At 37.5% G+C, this 19,510-nt stretch overlaps 1 protein-coding gene across 2 annotated transcripts in view; it reads right to left on the reverse strand.

The window, feature by feature from the left end:
* Positions 1–19,510, reverse strand: part of HPSE (heparanase) — a 46,738-nt gene that overhangs the window by 4,596 nt on the left and 22,632 nt on the right. Inside the window, exons 4-11 of one of the 2 annotated variants that reach the window (XM_061192447.1) lie at positions 16,974–17,147; positions 14,766–14,934; positions 14,402–14,449; positions 13,798–13,891; positions 13,247–13,353; positions 12,003–12,117; positions 8,892–9,010; positions 7,574–7,720 (exon numbers count right to left, since the gene is read on the reverse strand). In XM_061192447.1, coding sequence (XP_061048430.1) covers positions 7,574–7,720; positions 8,892–9,010; positions 12,003–12,117; positions 13,247–13,353; positions 13,798–13,891; positions 14,402–14,449; positions 14,766–14,934; positions 16,974–17,147 — 973 coding nt within the window. The remainder of the gene's footprint in view (positions 1–7,573; positions 7,721–8,891; positions 9,011–12,002; positions 12,118–13,246; positions 13,354–13,797; positions 13,892–14,401; positions 14,450–14,765; positions 14,935–16,973; positions 17,148–19,510) is intronic. The other variant, XM_061192449.1, reaches the window with a different exon arrangement.

The raw sequence follows: 19,510 nt of genomic DNA on the forward strand, positions 1-19,510 counted from the left end.
ACTTCCAAAACTATGTTGAATAATAGTGGTGAGAGTGGGCAACCTTGTCTTGTTCCTGATCTTAGTGGAAATGGTTTCAGTTTTTCACCATTGAGGACAATATTGGCTGTGGGTTTGTCATATATGGCCTTTATTATGTTGAGGAAAGTTCCCTCTATGCCTACTTTCTGCAGGGCTTTTATCACAAATGGGTGTTGAATTTTGTCAAAAGCTTTCTCTGCATCTATTGAGATGATCATATGGTTTTTCTCCTTCAATTTGTTAATATGGTGTATCACGTTGATTGATTTGCGTATATTGAAGAATCCTTGCATTCCTGGGATAAACCCCACTTGATCATGGTGTATGATCCTTTTAATGTGCTGTTGGATTCTGTTTGCTAGTATTTTGTTGAGGATTTTTGCATCTATATTCATCAGTGATATTGGCCTGTAGTTTTCTTTCTTTGTGACATCTTTGTCTGGTTTTGGTATCAGGGTGATGGTGGCCTCGTAGAATGAGTTGGGGAGTGTTCCTCCCTCTGCAATATTTTGGAAGAGTTTGAGAAGGATAGGTGTTAGCTCTTCTCTAAATGTTTGATAGAATTCGCCTGTGAAGCTATCTGGCCCTGGGCTTTTGTTTGTTGGAAGATTTTTAATCACAGTTTCAATTTCAGTGCTTGTGATTGGTCTGTTCATATTTTCTATTTCTTCCTGGTTCAGTCTTGGCAGGTTGTGCATTTCTAAGAATCTGTCCATTTCTTCCAGGTTGTCCATTTTATTGGCATAGAGTTGCTTGTAGTAATCTCTCATGATCGTTTGTATTTCTGCAGTGTCAGTGGTTACTTCTCCTTTTTCATTTCTAATTCTATTGATTTGAGTCTTCTCCCTTTTTCTCTTGATGAGTCTGGCTAATGGTTTATCAATTTTGTTTATCTTCTCAAAGAACCAGCTTTTAGTTTCATTGATTTTTGCTATTGTTTCCTTCATTTCTTTTTCATTTATTTCTGATCTGATCTTTATGATTTCTTTCCTTCTGCTAGCTTTGGGGTTTTTTTGTTCTTCTTTCTCTAATTGCTTCAGGTGCAAGGTTAGGTTGTTTATTCGAGATGTTTCCTGTTTCTTGAGGTAGGCTTGTATTGCTATAAACTTCCCTCTTAGCACTGCTTTTGCTGCGTCCCATAGGTTTTGGGTCGTCGTGTCTCCATTGTCATTTGTTTCTAGGTATTTTTTGATTTCCCCTTTGATTTCTTCAGTGATCACTTCGTTATTAAGTAGTGTATTGTGTAGCCTCCATGTGTTTGTATTTTTTACAGATCTTTTCCTGTAATTGATATCTAGTCTCATAGCATTGTGGTCAGAAAAGATACTTGATACGATTTCAATTTTCTTAAATTTACCAAGGCTTGATTTGTGACCCAAGATATGATCTATCCTGGAGAATGTTCCATGAGCACTTGAGAAAAATGTGTATTCTGTTGTTTTTGGGTGGAATGTCCTATAAATATCAATTAAGTCCATCTTGTTTAATGTATCATTTAAAGCTTGTGTTTCCTTATTTATTTTCATTTTGGATGATCTGTCCATTGGTGAAAGTGGGGTGTTAAAGTCCCCTACTATGATTGTGTTGCTGTCGATTTCCCCTTTTATGGCTGTTAGTACTTGCCTTATGTATTGAGGTGCTCCTATGTTGGGTGCATAAATATTTACAATTGTTATACCTTCCTCTTGGATCGATCCCTTGATCATTATATAGTGTCCTTCTTTGTCTCTTGTAATAGTCTTTATTTTAAAGTCTATTTTGTCTGATATGAGAATTGCTACTCCAGCTTTCTTTTGATTTCCATTTGCATGGAATATCTTTTTCCATCCCCTCACTTTCAGCCTGTATGTGTCTCTAGGTCTGAAGTGGGTCTCTTGTAGACAGCATATATATGGGTCTTGTTTTTGTATCCATTCAGCCAGTCTGTATCTTTTGGTGGGAGCATTTAATCCATTTACATTTAAGGTAATTATCGATATGTATGTTCCTATTCCCATTTTCTTAAATGTTTTGGGTTTGTTATTGTAGGTGTTTTCCTTCTCTTGTGTTTCCTGCCTAGAGAAGTTCCTTTAGCATTTGTTGTAAAGCTGGTTTTGTGGTGCTGAACTCTCTCAGCTTTTGCTTGTCTGTAAAGGTTTTAATTTCTCCATCAAATCTGAATGAGATCCTTGCTGGGTAGATTAATCTTGGTTGTAGGTTTTTCTCCTTCATCACTTTAAGTATATCCTGCCACTCCCTTCTGGCTTGCAGAGTTTCTGCTGAAAGATCAGCTGTTAACCTGATGGGGATTCCCTTGTGTGTTATTTGTTGTTTTTCCTTTGCTGCTTTTAATATGTTTTCTTTATATTTAATTTTTGACAGTTTGATTAATATGTGTCTTGGCGTGTTTCTCCTTGGATTTATCCTGTATGGGACTCTCTGTGCTTCCAGGACTTGATTAACTATTTCCTTTCCCATATTAGGGAAGTTTTCAACTATAATCTCTTCAAATATTTTCTCAGTCCCTTTCTTTTTCTCTTCTTCTTCTGGGACCCCTATAATTCGAATGTTGGTGCATTTAATGTTGTCCCAGAGGTCTCTGAGACTGTCCTCAGTTCTTTTCATTCTTTTTTCTTTATTCTGCTCTGCAGTAGTTATTTCCACCATTTTATCTTCCAGGTCACTTATCCGTTCTTCTGCCTCAGTTATTCTGCTATTGATCCCATCTAGAGTATTTTTAATTTCATTTATTGTGCTTTTCATCGTTGCTTGGTTCCTCTTTAGTTCTTCTACGTCCTTGTTAAATGTTTCTTGCATTTTGTCTATTCTATTTCCAAGATTTTGGATCATCCTTACTATCATTATTCTGAATTCTTTTTCAGGTAGACTACCTATTTCCTCTTCATTTGTTAGGTCTGGTGTGTTTTGACCCTGCTCCTTCATCTGCTGTGTGTTTTTCTGTCATCTCATTTTGCTTATCTTACTGTGTTTGGGTCTCCTTTTCACAGGCTGCAGGTTCATAGTTCCCGTTGTTTTTGGTATCTGTCTCCAGTGGCTAAGGTTGGTTCAGTGGGTTGTGTAGGCTTCCTGGTGGAGGGGACTAGTGCCTGTGTTCCGGTGGTTGAGGCTGGATCTTGTCTTTCTGGTGGGCACGTCCACGTCTGGTGGTGTATTTTGGGGTGTCTGTGGCCTTATTATGATTTTAGGCAGCCTCTCTGCTAATGGATGGGGCTGTGTTCCTGTTTTGCTAGTTGTTTGGCCTAGGGTGTCCAGCACTGTAGCTTGCTGGTCGTTGAGTGAAGCTGGGTCTTGATGTTGAGATGGAGATCTCTGAGAGATTTTCGCCATTTGGTATTACGTGGAGCTGGGAGGTCTCTTGTGGACCAGTGTCCTGAAGTTGGCTCTCCCACCTCAGAGGCACAGCCCTGATGCCTGGCTGGAGCACCAAGAGCCTTTCATCCACACGGCAGCTGAGTAACCTGAGACAGGCTTCTTAAGCAGTACAAACTCCATTTTCTCCATCACTGTGCCATATTTGTTTCTTCTTATGTCTACTCCTCCATTGAACTGTGTGCCAGGCAAGAACCAGGTTTTTTTTGTTTTGTTTTGTTCTGTTTATCTTTATATCTCCAGGGCCTCAAAGCCGCAGTCGTCCCTTAGCTCCAGAAAAGCTTGGCCCCATCCTCTTAAATGCTTTTTACATTATGAAATTTTTATATATGAAAAAAAGTTTTTTATTGTTGAAAATTTAGATTACTGTCAGAGTTTATCTATGTCATGTATATAATACATGTAACAGTACCTTGTATATAGTAAGCACTGTAAAAGTATTATCTATCATCATCATTATTATTCAGATAAATAAATACAACAAAAGCAACCTGTTAACTCATCATAACCATTTTTAAGATTTTAATGTATATTTCTTCATCTCTTTTCTATGTATGTATGTACATACATGTTTTCATTTAGACAAAAATGAGCATACAGTATATAGTCTCTTAAAACTTGATTCTTTTTCCTGTAACACATCCTAACATTTGTTCACACCATTAAACATTCATCCACTACATCATTTTAACGGCTGCACAAGATTCAGTTGTATGAGCATATTAGTTTATTTACTTAATTGTCTAATGTTAGACATTTGATTGTTTCCAATTTAACATTATTATTAAGTTTTCATTTTTAAAGATCTCTCACACTCTATCCTAAGTATCAGTCAGCAGAAAAACTAGTTTCCATTTAACCTTGGTTAAATGCCCAGCTCTGGGCTCTGTGCCTAAAGATGTAATGAGATAACCATGACTGTGCTGGAGGCTAATAAGCCTGCATAGCTGTTACACTCAGCCCACATGCACCTAAGCTTTGTCTTAGCACCTATATCACAGCAGTTCCTGGATGGGGTGTGGGAGGAAATGCCATGACCGTTATCAGGAAACCACAGACAAAAACAGGCCTTGAAAACATCTCTAAATGGTGGTAGTAAGACCTCTTCTGCATGAAATTGAAGACCATTACAAGGTTACACAAAAAAGTTTCAGAAATACTTTAGGAGAGGCCACAGAGTTTAAAGGTAAGTCTGATCATTGTAAATTAATACTGCTCTGGGTTAAGATGATGAAACATGGGCAAGATAAACCATCTGGCTATACTGTTTAATCACCTATAAATATAGCTAAAGGATGCTATCAATATACTGAGTGTAAGCTTAAAGCATGCAGAATATTTCCTCATCAGGCTGGGAAATGAGGGTAGGGTTTTTTTTGAGGGTAGTATCTTGTTTTATATTTTTAAGTCAGTAACATGATGACAAGAAATAGAAGACATCCTTGTCACGTTTCAGATAAATAGAGCTAGAAGGAATTAGCAAGCAACAGATTTGGCAAAATTGGCGATGCTGGGCAAAATTTATGTGAGATAACTATAAAATACTGTTTTTATGTTAACATATATTCACTTCAAATATTTATTAAAAACTTACTATGCAGGACCTTCTATTGGCACTATACAAGTTATTCAAGTAAAAAATAATTTTTTAAAGGTGATTATTATTTAACCCTCTGAGGTCATTAGCGTGAGCAAGTGTGCAGACTGTGCACTCATCAAACTTATCTGCGATGCTTTTGCAACATTTTAAAGAGAGAAAAATATAAGTAATGTATACTCATCAAAGAGAACAGGGTAATAAAACATTATGCACAATTTCACCAATTTTCCAAGTGTAAAGCATGAAACGTGTGATCAGAATGCAACAGGGTCTGATAAATACAGCAAAGAGAAGAATCATTGAAGAAATTGGGCATATTTAGCCTGGAGAGAAGACAGTCCAATTGTCCTTCAAATACTTGAGAGTTATTCTGGAGAAAAGGAGGCATTCAGCATTGTTCCAGATTAACAGTAGCAAACTCAAATGTCCTCAAGGGCCAAGGAAGTTACGTGTGCCAGTGCAGTAGGACAGGCCTAAGACAGCAGGGTCACGTAGGGACTAAGGAGAACAGAAAGCTGAATGACCTGTCTAAAGGAAACAACCCCAGTTCAACTCCATCGAATTGGGAAAACATCCCAGAGCTGCCAGAGCACCCATTTTCAAAGAAAATCTAGAAATCCAGATACTTTAGTAGTTGTCAATTTTTACAACATTGACAACTAATTAAAAATAAAAATTAACACAGAATGTATGCCAATCTCCCCTACCAGAAAAAGAGAAAAAAAAAAAAAAATCCTCTAGGGCTTCCCTGGTGGCGCAGTGGTTGAGAGTCTGCCTGCCAATGCAGGGGACACGGGTTCGAGCCCTGGTCTGGGAAGATCCCACATGCCGCGGAGCAACTGGGCCCGTGAGCCACAACTACTGAGCCTGCGCGTCTGGAGCCTGTGCTCCGCAACAAGAGAGGCCGGCGCACCGCGATGAAGAGTGGCCCCCGCTCGCCGCAACTAGAGAAAGCCCTCGCACAGAAACGAAGACCCAACACAGCCATAAAAAAAAAAAAAAAAAAAAAAAATCCTCTAAACCCGCTTGTCCACAGGCATGAGGTATAGTTTCCATCCTCTGTTCTAGAGAATAGAACTAAGAGCAGCAGATGAAAGGCTTAGAGGCTCACTTTATCCTTGCCACAGAGAGCAGTCGCCAGCAGAGGCTGCGAGATCCAACAGAGGAGGAATCAAACAGAGCTGAATGGCCTTAGATACCCATCTAAAATGATCTCTTAAGACACTTCTAATTCTACAACTATTATTCAACTACTTCAGACAAGCTTTTCTCTTATCTAGCCTCAGACAGAAATATGCTAAAAATAGCCACTTCAAAAAGGGTCAAAACCCAAATAGAGAAAAGTATCTGTTATCCAAATATGCATTATTTACAATAGGGAAAAAAAAAGGTTTAAACAGTCGGAAAATAAGTAAACCATGGCATTTTATAAAACATGCAGCCCATTTAGAAGTCTACAAAGGCTATATATGGAAAGATACTTTGGGAAACTTGTGGGTTCCCCTTCACTTTTTCCTATTAGAGGTTGTATGATTACAGTTATAGTAAAATAAAGGATAGGGAAAAAATAAAGTAATGGTGCCCAGTGTTAATAATGCTTGTCTATGGGGGTTAGGACTTTGGAGAAAGCATGTTTATGGTACTTTTTCAGGTTCTGATGCTGTCACTGAAAACATCACTCATAGAGCATTTGCAAAGATGGGAGGAGGCAGTAAGAATTTTGTAATCTCAATTTTTTATGCTTTAATGTGAGAATAGTCATGATGGAAAGAGCCCCTTCCAACACACAATGAATTTTTATTTTAATTAATTAATTTTTTTGGCTGCACCGCACAGCTTGTGGGATTTTTAGTTCCCTGACTAGGGATTGAACCCGTACCCCCTGATTTGGGAGCACAGAGTCTTAACCACTGGACCACTTGGGAAGTCTCCTTCCAATACATATTAGACAGAAATCTTACAATGTTTGTGTGCCTAACTCTTCAAGGCTTACGGTCATTCTTGGATATTCTGTTGGATTACAGGCTTTTGTAAGACATATTCAATGACAGGCTTTTATAACTAAAATGTGTTAGAACCAACTTTAAATAATTCACCTAAAAGGCACATTTCTGACCACTTTTTTCTTACTTTAACCAATAAAAAAACTACTCTGATACCATAAGAGACTCACACCCAGCTCGCACCATATAATATTTTACACCTACTCCTATGCCTTTATATAGCAGTTACATATAGGTATTTTTGTTTTAGTGACTGTGTTACCAAGAATTATGTCTTTTTGGAGCAAATAGTCTAAATGCATTGAGTGGATCTTGATATATCAAGTTGCTCTGAAATGAAAACATTTCCCTAAGATAACTGCTAGTTTGTGGTCCCATCCTTCTGCTTTGGACTCTCTGAATGAATCACACTTGTATTAGTATGTATTCATATATAACTTCCTGAATATTAAGAATTGTTAGAACTTGAAATAGTTGACTTTTTTTTTTTTGTGCTCCCTATCAACACATGGTATTCTGACAAACACCAATAAAATTCACTTTTGGTGAAAGTTTGAAATGAACCAAGAAAATTACTCACTTGGAAAGTAAGCCATTGGGTCCTGAAGGTTTTATGAGGTATTTGTCCACTTGCTTGTCAAATAAGTGATGTGGTAACCGCAAGCGCTTGGTGACATTATGGAGGTTTAAGGCATACAGAGTTAAATCTCCTTCTTTATACCTTGGGCTAAAAGCAAATGGATTAACTCAATAAAAATATTTATCTAATTTAAGCAATTGAATAGTTGATTAAAAATATAGTCATGGATAATACTAAGTATTAGTATCTATAGTGATGATGGGCCCTCTTTGTATCCTTCCATTTATGATAATATTAGGCTACTGATGTGGTCCTATTTTGAAAACATGATAAAAATATTGCTCTTCACACTGCCATTTTCTGGGCTTTAGTACTTTGAGATCTTTGCTGCTTTGCTAGGCTGCGTTGTGAGGAAGCCAGTCAGCCCATATACGTTCAAACATAGGGAAGTTAAATGGTAAAATGGAAATTTTCAGGGTTCATGTGAACTCCTAATATAAACCATATAAACCCAGGCTTTTCCTAACCTTATGAAAAGACTGAAACAAATAAGAAAATTAAATCTACTGACACTTTTCAGAATTTTTCCACCTAAACCATTCCCTCACTTATTCCTAATGGGGCCCACTCACCAGAAACAGAGTTCCCACTCACTGAAACTGGGAACAGTGTGTAGCTTTTGTAGCTAGAATTAGAATTTTAATATTATTCTATTAGGAAAGACAGACTGAAACTAAAAAGAGAAAAATCTCAGATTTAGGAACATTTTTCCTACCTAAGGCCAGAGTACTGGACTACAAAAATCTCTATGGCCTCTCAACTCCAGAAACTGGGTTGAAACTTTTGAAAACATGAGTGTTATTGTTATTATTGGTCTCATTTTAATTCTTCTTCTTTATTAATCAGATATGCTGTAAAGGGATAAGTATATTCATGTAATTATTCATTCATATGAGTTCATATTCATATTTTATTCATTCATAGTCATTCAATTGATTAATCATTCATACAAAATTAGTTTTATGTGTTTCATTTGTATCATTATTTATTTAAATTCAGGATATATTTTCATTATGGATTGTGATAATTAAATCATTGTACAAATCTTTGCTGGACTGCAAATGCCTATGTTTAACGTATTTTTTTTTTTTTAAGCTAGACTCTGGTACCATATCACTATGAGAATGAAAAGAAATAAAGAACAATGACACACCTTAGACTCACTGTATAGATAGAAGACAACACGGTGTTAGAGTAGGAAGTTGTGTGCTTACTAATTAAAACTCGTTGATTGGTAAAGGGTGTCTTACACACTTACTGGTTGATGTTTGTGCAATGAAGATATACTCGAAGTTTGTTTCTGTCTGGACCTTTCACACTTGCCATTAACACGTTGGTGCCCACCAGTTTCTTGAACAGAAGAGAGAGCCAATAATCCTAGTTGTAGTGATTGGGGAGGGGAGGGACAAAAATAGATCTTTACTTACTCTTTAACAAAAACAGTGTCAAGCAAATAGTTATCCTACAAAGAGTGTGACTGTTATCCTAGAGCTATTTTAAAAGGATTCATCTTTTGGTCTGCATTACCACCACGAATCTGAGGGCAATATCTTGTTTGCTGCTTTTTATCACTGGAGGACTTCACTTCCACAATTCAGAGGGCTATGCGTGCTAGGAGATAAATCTCAAGGATGCAACTCCTTGCTCAGAGACAGTTTAAATATTCTTTGTTGTCAATCATCCAAGAATTCAAAGCTCAAAGCAAAACTTTTAGATATAGACACATACACACACACACACACACTCACACGCACACAAAAAGCCAAGTTTTAAAAATAAAACTTCTGTTTAAGAGACTAAAACAATTTCCTCTGAAACCTTGTAAACCCCCAACCCCTGCCCAATAAAGCAGTGCATTAGGCAATGACCATCACTAGCTATCAAGGTCAAAAAAAGAGACAATCAGACATTATGTGTCTCTTGATGGAAGCACACAATATCACCTATGAAGAATTCTTGCAAAACAAAAAACCCCACAAAAATCAAGCCTCTGGGTCTAACTACCAGTTTACAGGAAATACAGGGACAGAGGAACATGCTAAATGATACCACAGAAATAAATTTAGCAAAATCCAGAATGTGGGAAACACTATATAACATTACCTGGTTTCTCTAATAAATTCCAAGGGACAAAAAAAAGAGAGGGAGAGAGAACTTAAAGACTAACAGACTTAAGAGATATAATAAATACAATATATGGACCTTGTTTGGATTCTGATGTGAGTAAACCAACAATTAAAAACATTTGTGACTGGAGGGTGGGGTGGTGGTGTGATGAATTGGGAGATTGGGATTGACATGTATACACTGATGTGTATAAAATGGATGACTATGGCGATGAAGAGTGGCCCCCGCTTGGCACCACTAGAGAAAGCCCTCGCACAGAAACGAAGACCCAACACAGGCAAAATAAATAAATAAATAAATTAATTAAAAAAAAAATGGATGAGTAATAAGATACAAAAAAAACAAAAACACAAAAACAACATTTGTGACAATAAGGAAAATGTGAAACACTGACTAAATATTTAATGATATTGAGAAATTATTGTTCATATTTTAAAGTATGATAATTATATTTTGTTATGTTTTTACAAAGGAGATACATACTGAAATACTTATGGATAAAGTGGTATACCTGAGATTTGCTTAGAAGTAATCCAGTAGGTGGGAGGTAAAGAGTGGGTACGATTATAGATTAAACAACATTAGGGCTTCATATACTTTTCTCTCTACTTTGAAATTTTTCATAATAAAAAGTTTTTTTTTTTTTTTAATCCACTCAATATATATATACCCCAACCCTTCCTTCTTGAGCTTGGGTAAGGTAGACTCAACAGGCAAACAGCTTTTGTTTCTCTGCTTAACTTCAAAATTTTCACTGGAGACAAGAAGAGAATCAATAAAATGTTTTCAAAGGAGACGTAGCATGGTTCCATGACTTGGGAGTAGAAAGCAGGCTCAGAGCCAGGATTTGTACAGGATTCTTTAGAGTAACAATGAGACAGCTGTGTGACCTCCAGCAAATCACACAAGCTCATCTCAATTTGAACTTCCTCATTTGAAAAATGGATCTAAGATACCTTCCTTGCCACCTTCCAGGACTGTTTTGCGAATTCCCTAGGATTCTGCAGATGTCAAAGGTAACATTTACTCTTGCAAGTTTTTCTAGCTGACTTGTGAACCTTGAGGAAGAAGTATATTTAGCACATATACAAAGAATTCTTAAGCCAAAAGTTTATGTTTGGCTAAGAAGCTTTAGATAACATCATAAATAGCTGGTACTATTTACAAAGAGTGACAGGATAGGCTGGCTAATTTCTAGGCATTGGACTCGAAGCAAATTGTGAAGAAACTATTTATTTCTCTTCCTTGTTCAAGGTCCATTTAAGAAGGGGCCAGTAGTAGATTTTGGATATTTGTCTAATGAAATGATCACATTTGGTTTAACTCATTTTATAAATGACTCATAATATACTTGGGGAAGATAGATTCCATTTTGTGCAAAGACATTTTGCTAAATTTTTTTTTTAAGTTATGTACAGTGTGCTCCAAGAGCTTGGACCACTATAGACTAAAGGCAATTTTGGGGGGAAATCTATCTACAAACCACAAAAGCCTAGCTTATATTTTGGCATGTGCTTTTTGCAGACTTTCTTAGCTTTCCTACAATGTTCAAGCAATTCCCTTAGGAATTATTCTTAGAAAATAGATATTCTCAAATGCTATTTTAGACTCTAAAAATCAAGGTCATACTTCTCAGGCTATATCTATGCTATCCCAATTTTTAGATATATATATCTTCCAGGTGGCTTTTTAAATAGAAAGGCTATATTTCCTGATTTAGTACCAGATGTAGTTGGAGGTAGGATGGAAATGAGACTTTACTCATAAATATCTTGAAGATTATTAACAAAATAGCCAATCCTATGGTGATATTTTTGAACAAATACATGGTACTAGCTTATCTTAAAGTTAAATAAATTATGATTTCATGACAAAAAATTTTGAAACTTTGGATACTACAGGCAATTTTAACTTTGATTTACTTGGCAAAACATTTGATTCAAGTTTATCTTGTAAAATTGAAGTCATAAAATTTCAAATTACTCCTTTTTTTAAAAATCCCACACCATGCCCCAAATAACCCACATTAAAAACATTATTTCTGGGTCTCAATTTCTTGAGACACAAAAAAGTTAGAATGAGTGATCTCTAAGGTTTCTTCTAATTCATCTTTCCATGGTTTGGCTACTTATTGAGAGCATTGAATTTATTGAGAGAATTGACTATTTATAAAAGGTTAATACAGGGAGCCCTTAGTATACTCTAACCTACTCAAGATAATAGGAAAATAATGGTCACTTACAGGCAAAGGTTCAAAATTTTCATCCACTAAGTGGTAGTTTCCAGCTCCGAAGAACACTTGCCTCATCACCACTTCTATGCCCATTCTGGCCGACAGGCCCAATTTATCCAGCCACCTGGAACAGAGTGAGGCCAAGCTTCCTTCAAGTTTGGCAAACAAAATAACTCAGTTTTAACTATACACTATTCTGATTTATTCCTCCGTGTGGGAGGAATTGACAGGAAGCCAGAAAAGTAGTATTAATTATCAATAAGTCATTCAGATGAAATAGAGACTATCCTTCACTTCACGTGTTCTCACACTTCTGCATGATAACAAATCCTAGGAGACTATTAATATGCTATAGGAGTCCCTATCAGGGTAGGAGAACATGTACAAAGCGGAGTAGACAAACGCCCACCCTTATAGACAATTATTCTCCGTCCTGTGGGATCCACACCCGCCCTTCCCACCTCCACCCGCCGCCTCCCCACCCGCATTTCCATGTGAGGTCTGAAGAAAGGATTGCTGGTGGTCAGCAGTACTAAAATGCGAAATAAGTAGAATCACCCCTAAGCTTTTATGGACACTTCCTCCCCCCGTGTTCAGTCAGTGGCAAAACACACATCTCCTTTCTTTCCTCTACTCCTCATGCCTCCACAAGCATAAGGGATGTGTGCTCTAGTCGGGGCTTATAAGAATGAGGGTAGGAGAGGAAAGAGAATAAAGCTCAATATAAGCATGTAGAACTATAGACTAAGAGTGTTAACCGAGTTATGAAATGTAAGTAAACCAGTTGGTTTTAAAGCAGTCAAGTTTGTGGTGCTTGGATAAGGGGGTGATTTAGTAAATCTTTAAATTCATTGGTAGCCCCTCGGGTGTGACCTCATACTTCCAGGCTCTAAACTTCTTGGGAATCTATGAATAGAGCTATATGTACTCAGAATCCTTCTCAGAGTCAAGGCTCTTGATGCACTCTTTTACAATGTATTTCTTTAGAGAAAGGAATGCTTGACATATTTATGGGCCATAATTAAGGAACAAAACTTCTAAAGCAGCTCATTCATACAATGATTAATTTGGGCACATGTTAAAGATGTCCAACCAACTTTAGTAAATCATTTTCTTGCAAAATCTGGCACAAACTTTGGAGCTCAGCCACAGAAACTGTCTTTGACCAGATTTTTGTCTGACGAGTTATTTCAACTGAATAGAAGAACAGGAGAATGCTATTTGGTCCCTGAGACAAGTGCAAGTTCACTCACATAAAGCCAGCAGCAAAGGTGTTGGACAGCAAGGGCGCTCCACCCCCATACGCAGAGCTGGTCTCTCCTAACCAAACCTTCTTGTGGGGTCTGGTCTCCTCAACAGCCTATGTACGGAACAGGAAAATCTCCACAGTGATTGCAAACAAGCTGACCAAATATGGTGCTGAAGATTATTCAATATTCAAAACCTTGCATTCCCAGATCCATCGGTTCAATATAGTTACAAAATATTTTCATGGTCATTTAGGTCTTGGGCAATTAACATTTATTGGAATACTAGGTGTGGAAGGAATGTAAATAATCACATTCTTTTCTTATGGACTATGAGAGTTCATTCTACCGAAAGGCTATTGGAAGTATTTTTAATTTCTAATCAACATACATGGGTAAGACCTGATACTAAGGGGAACTAAAGGTGAATAAGATCTAGTGCCTGCTCTCTAAAATTGGAAAAACATATAAATTTATATACCTGTAGAATTTAGGACTAGCTAGACTACAAAATAAGGACTCTGGTTTTACATTAAAAAGAAAAAAAAGACTATTACCTGGAAAATTTTTTGCACAGATGAAATAAAAGTGTCCAATACATCAGGGTTTAGAAAATCTTCTTTGGTAGCAATTCGCCCATTCAAGTAGTAGCTAAATTATTCAGAAAATATTCAGGAAAAAGTAACAAACTTTACTTTCTGCTTTTAAGTTAATTGGCTGCCCTTGCCCTCCTTCCTACTTCTTCCCACCCCTGTGCTATTAAAAAAAAAAAAAAAAAAAAAAGCAGAAGTTCTACTAAGGAGAGAACAAGATGAAAGGGGACCACTTATTCTGTCTTGAGAAAACATAGTCACAAATGCAGGTATTTGTGGGTTACCCATTCTTTGGCAAGCATATTAGTTTTAGCTACTATTAGCTACATCTATTCCATGACTTAAACGATAGTGTGCCTTGATCTTGTAGAAACTACCACATTACTTAAAACAAGTTTAAATTTTTGTTTTATTAATATTAAGATCCTAGTACAATGCTGCTTGAGACAGTTTCTTATCGGGAACTATAAAGTCAATTAGTAATTAAATGAAAACAATTTTTTGAAAACTAGGTAATAAGTAAAGCTAGCTTTACTTTCTCAGTATTAACAGTAGGAGACATACTTACTGATGCCATGTAACTGAATCAATCACTTCTCCCCCAGCCTTCAGGAAACTAGAAAAAAAAATCTATTATGTTATCACTTAATCCTTATATGAACAATAAATGCACAAGAGTTGTTTTCCCTAGAAATGGGCTGGTTACTACTTTAGGATAAAGCAACACAAACTTCCTAATTCTGATACAAATTTTATCACAGGTGCCATTTGCCCCAAAATCTTTGGTATTCTGAGCCAGTCAATGTTTCCTCTTTTGGTAAACCTTCTAGTCAGGGAACAAATTGTTTAATAACAGGGGGTTTATTGAGGATTCTCCACCAAAGGAAAATATTATATTTAAGAAAATTGGTTCTGCTTCCTCTAGCTCTTACCTCTTCAGCATCTTAACAGTCTTTTCTCGAGGCTGGCCAACATCAGGACCATAGAGTTTTGCATTTTTGAAAGCAGATTTTCGTAGAAGTTTATGCAACTCCATAAAATCTTCTCCTAACTGCAACCCATTGATGAAAATACCAGCCTTCTTCCAGAAACTGTTAGGTTCTGAAAGACAGCAATTCGCAAAATAATTACTTACCTAGAAAATTTTTTATTTAAAAGCAAACATAAAAGCAGCATATAAAAGCAACAAAGCATTTTTCGTATTACAAAAACTTAGACTCCAAAGTCAAGGAAAGTAAAATCTCTAGTTATAAAGAAGATATTCCAGGAAAATAAAAATATAAGTTATATAACTGAAGTATTGGGGGTAATACAACAGTTGGAAATTAATAATTGGGATATTAAACTAGTGGATATTCAGGAAATAGTCTGTATTCAGTATTTAATAACCTAATTTACTTTTAAAAAAAGATTGTGTGGGAGAAGACATTTAAAAACCTATTTCTACAATGTAATTAAAAGTCTTCCTGAGGGGCTTCCCTAGTGGCGCAGTGGTTAAGAATCCACCTGCCAATGCAGGGACACGGGTTTGAGCCCTGGTCCAGGAAGATCCCACATGCCGCGGAGCAACTAAGCCCGTGCGCCACAACTACTGAGCCTGCGCTCTAGAGCCTGCGAGCCACAACTACTGAAGCCTGCGCGCCTAGAGCCTGTGCTCTGCAACAAAAGAAGCCACCACAATGAGAAGCCCGCGCACCGCAAAGAAGGGTAGCCCCTGCTCACCGCAACTAGAGAAAAGCCCACGAGCAGCAACGAAGACCTAACACAGCCTAAAATAAATAAATTTATTTTTTAAAAAAAGTCTTACTGAGAATTATAAGGGCAAATTATGTGTGCATGTGAGACTGGAAGTAGCAAAGCTGAAGGGAGGGGAGGGAGGCATGGAAAGTGTCCAATCTACTTCCCAAATTACCTTACTCTTCTCCTTCACCCCGGAAACCAGACCTTCCCTTTGCAAAATGGGGCCCGAGGAAGAGGGGCACATGATGACACTCTTTACCTTACTCTGAAGAGCAGAAGGAGATGGGGATGGGTAGAAAGTAGGGACGGTGAGACGTACAGAGATGGGTAAGGATGGGTTCAGACGACCTATTATTCACATAGTTGCTGCAGTAAAGTTGTTCAGCATCTAACTAAGATATGGTTGCCTTGACCCTTCCTTTTATTCTGTTTTCAGTGCTTCAACTTGCCAGTTATCCTCAGCAACCCAATCCCAAAATCTGCTGCTAGACTTTATCATAATACATACCACTATAGACATGCATCACTTCTTTGCTTGCTTTCTGGTCGGTCTGCCTCCCTACCTCTAGAACAGAAGTCTCAAGAGAGCAGGGACCTCCTACTAGAGCCAGGCTGCCTGGGTTCAAATCCTAACTCCTGTAAGATTCCTCTCACTGATAATTGCCCCGCATCACACAGCTATTTAGCTAACCTTTTTGTGCCTCTTTTGTCATCTATGAAATGAATGTCATAATTGTGTTCACCTCGGGGCAATTATAAAGATACAATAAGCTAATACTTATTCAATGCTCAGAACAGTGCCTGGAATATAGTATGTGCTCATCGTATTACTACATCTCACTTCCCATTTCATCTTCAGTTCCATCGGCTGATGTGTGAACAAAGCATTGTAAATATGTTTGAATGAATGTGGCTAATCACTAGCACTTTAGTTACAATTTGTAAGTTCCTTACAATAAAAGAGTGACAAAGGAGACAATCAAGAGCTTGACCCAGGTAGGACTCTGTACCGGAACTTCTAGCTTGAACCCATTATGAGTGTTGGGATGGGGTTGCTGAGATTGACAAGTTGAGAACAGAGGAAGGAATGGAAAGGTAAAAGCAAACTGCTTGAGTCCAACCTGCCAAGCATAAGAGGTCTAAGTGACCCTGAAGATCTCAAGGGAACCAGGGAGCTGTGGAAGTGCTCAAATGTAACGTAAACTGGGATTAACGATAGGTTCTGGGATACATAAGGAGTAATTCCAAACTCACACCATTGAGCACTTACACAAATATTCCCAGGCAAAAAGCATATTTGCTATTATTAAAAAGAAGGTGATAAATAGGAACAAATAATGGCAAAGGGGAATCTCCTTATTATTGAAATGTTCCCCGGGCGGGGGCAGGGGAGCACTTACCATTGCCTAGTTCCCAAGAAATGTTATAACTCTTGGAAGAGCAGTAGTCCAGGAGTAACTGAGCATTGGAACTGTTCCAGTGCAAATCTGCAGTTCGTAGTAATGCATTTAGACCAAAGATCAGGTCCAGTCCTGAGCAACTGGCAAAAGTATACAGCATATCCACTGAGCTTCCTAAAAGAAAAATGTTGTCATTTCGTGGTTAGGTCAGCACCAGAGTGCCGAAATGATGAAGGCCTCCAGATTTGCTCCTCATAATGAATTGCTATTTCTGTTGTTAAATGGAAGGAATCCCAATGAGTGCTTATAATTATGAATGCGTCTATAAAATTGGGCTGGCAAATTAAAAAAATATATATATTACTTTATTTGCTTCAGCTGTTGAATCAAGTCCTATGGAAGGTACCAGAGGCTTTGGTCTGGCACTTGGGTTTCGTTCAAGTGACCTCAGGTGAACTGGGGAAACTGCAGTGTACGGCCCAGGGCTCAACACGCACAGGCCAGATTTTCATTAGTCAACACAAACCCCACTCTTTATAATCTAAATATCTCCACTCATAAACTCAGTCACAAAATAACTTGGTAACTTTGATTACATTTTTTAAAAGTTTTTGAAAAATTCATGTATATAATTTATTAATTCAAAATAAATGGAATTTTACGTTAAAAAATTGGCCTAGGGCTCTAGGGCTGTGGTTTCCAAACTCTGCGCCAAGGCACTCTGGGGAGGGAATTCACTGGTACGGTTTAGCAAATAAAAATACAGGACATCTAGCTAAATTTGAACTTCAGATAAATAATGAATAATTTTTAGTGTATGTCATATGCATTATTTGAGAAATACAGCAAAGAAATTATCGTTTATTTGAAATGAAAATTTAACCAGGCAACCCTACTCACAGGGGCACTGCAGGATCTTTTAAATTTGCAAGGGAATGCATCAGCATCTGTTGGACATCATGAGAACTGTTACTATTAGGTTGTTCGGACCTAACAGCTTAATTGAAACTCTCAGGTATTTCTTTTGGGCTAGATGTGCTGTGAAAAAAATTACTGAGTCACTAAGGAGTTATTAAAGCTTTGGAAATTTTGAACTCAGCTTTTTAACCATTAACTAGCCTATAAGCTCTTTTTGAGAGTGGCGGCAGTGTATTTTTGAGTGTTTAAATCAGTTATTATCTGAACAGATCTGGTGATCTTAATGTATATTTAGAGTTATCAAACAGAAATTCACTTCCCTAGTTTAAAAAAAAAATCTCTATCTATCTGGCAAACTTACACCCTTTCTCCTTCAAAGTGGCTTTGTTTCTAAGTCTTCAGCCTGAACTACTTGGATTACCATAGCAGTGAAACCCTAGGTTTAATACTGCCCATAACGGCTGAGGGGTGGTAACAACACTAGCAAGCTACTTTAGGTGTTTTTGATATTTGCTGTGTCACCCACTTCCACAAAACTGCTGCCTGTCATTAAGGAGTTATAGACATTGGGGTCTGAAAAGCTCTCTGAGTCCTAGCCTGTTCCTGGGATCTTAGGGCCACAGTGGAGGACAGTGTGGGACTTTGGGATTATGGAGTCCTCCCCAAACCTCCACCCTCATTTTTCTATGAGGAAACTGACACCCAAAGAAATAAAGTGCTTTGCCCAATATCACATAGCTATTTGGTGACAGTGCCACAGTAATAGAGCCTGTAATAAAGGCCCTGTGACTGTCTTAGTCACAGTTATCTTTTAGACATATACTGCTAATCATGTTGTAGAAAGTGTCCTAAATCAGGAATCATAGATCTGAGTTCCCAGCCCCACTATCCCACTTATAGACTGAATGGTCAGGAGTGACCCCTTTACCTGCATGAGCCCTGGCTACGGATCTACAATCCTGGAACTGGTACCATCATCCATCTACCTCACAAAACCAAGTTGAAACAGCACATGTGAAAACCCTTTGTAAGCCATAAAAAACTCTTACAGGTATAAAGCACTATTATTGCCTAGACCTTCTACAAGGATTATGGCATTTTCAAGAAACAAAGAATGTTTGCATTTTTGAGTATTTATTCAGCTCATTCCTTACTCTTCCTCTATTTCCTCATTTTTCCAAAAACACTTTGAATTTAAGTAGCTTGAAATTCTGTTATATGCCCTCTGTAACAGTAACGTCTCCTAGAATAAGGGCTGTATATTACTGAGTTAAAATCCACTCTTAAAAGTAAAACCCACCCAGCCTATTCCCTCCTCAAAATAAGAAAACTCACAGATAATTATCCAATTCCCAGTCATTACCCAATCTCTTATCTCTTACTATATGAAAGGGTGGAAAGATCCCTGGAATGAAGACAATCTAAATGACACTTTATACATTGGCACTGACGATTATACCATTTTTGTTTACATAAATGTTGCCAGCATCCAGTGTTGGAGTGGGATGATGAGGAAGAAAGGTGGATAAGAAGGAGAAAAAAGAATTAGCTCATTAAATATTATTATTTTAATAAGGTGCAGGCCATTAAGCGATTAACACAATAGACTTTTGCTATCT

The sequence above is a fragment of the Eubalaena glacialis genome, chromosome 5 (genome assembly GCF_028564815.1).
Source record: "Eubalaena glacialis isolate mEubGla1 chromosome 5, mEubGla1.1.hap2.+ XY, whole genome shotgun sequence".
Taxonomy (NCBI): domain Eukaryota; kingdom Metazoa; phylum Chordata; class Mammalia; order Artiodactyla; family Balaenidae; genus Eubalaena; species Eubalaena glacialis.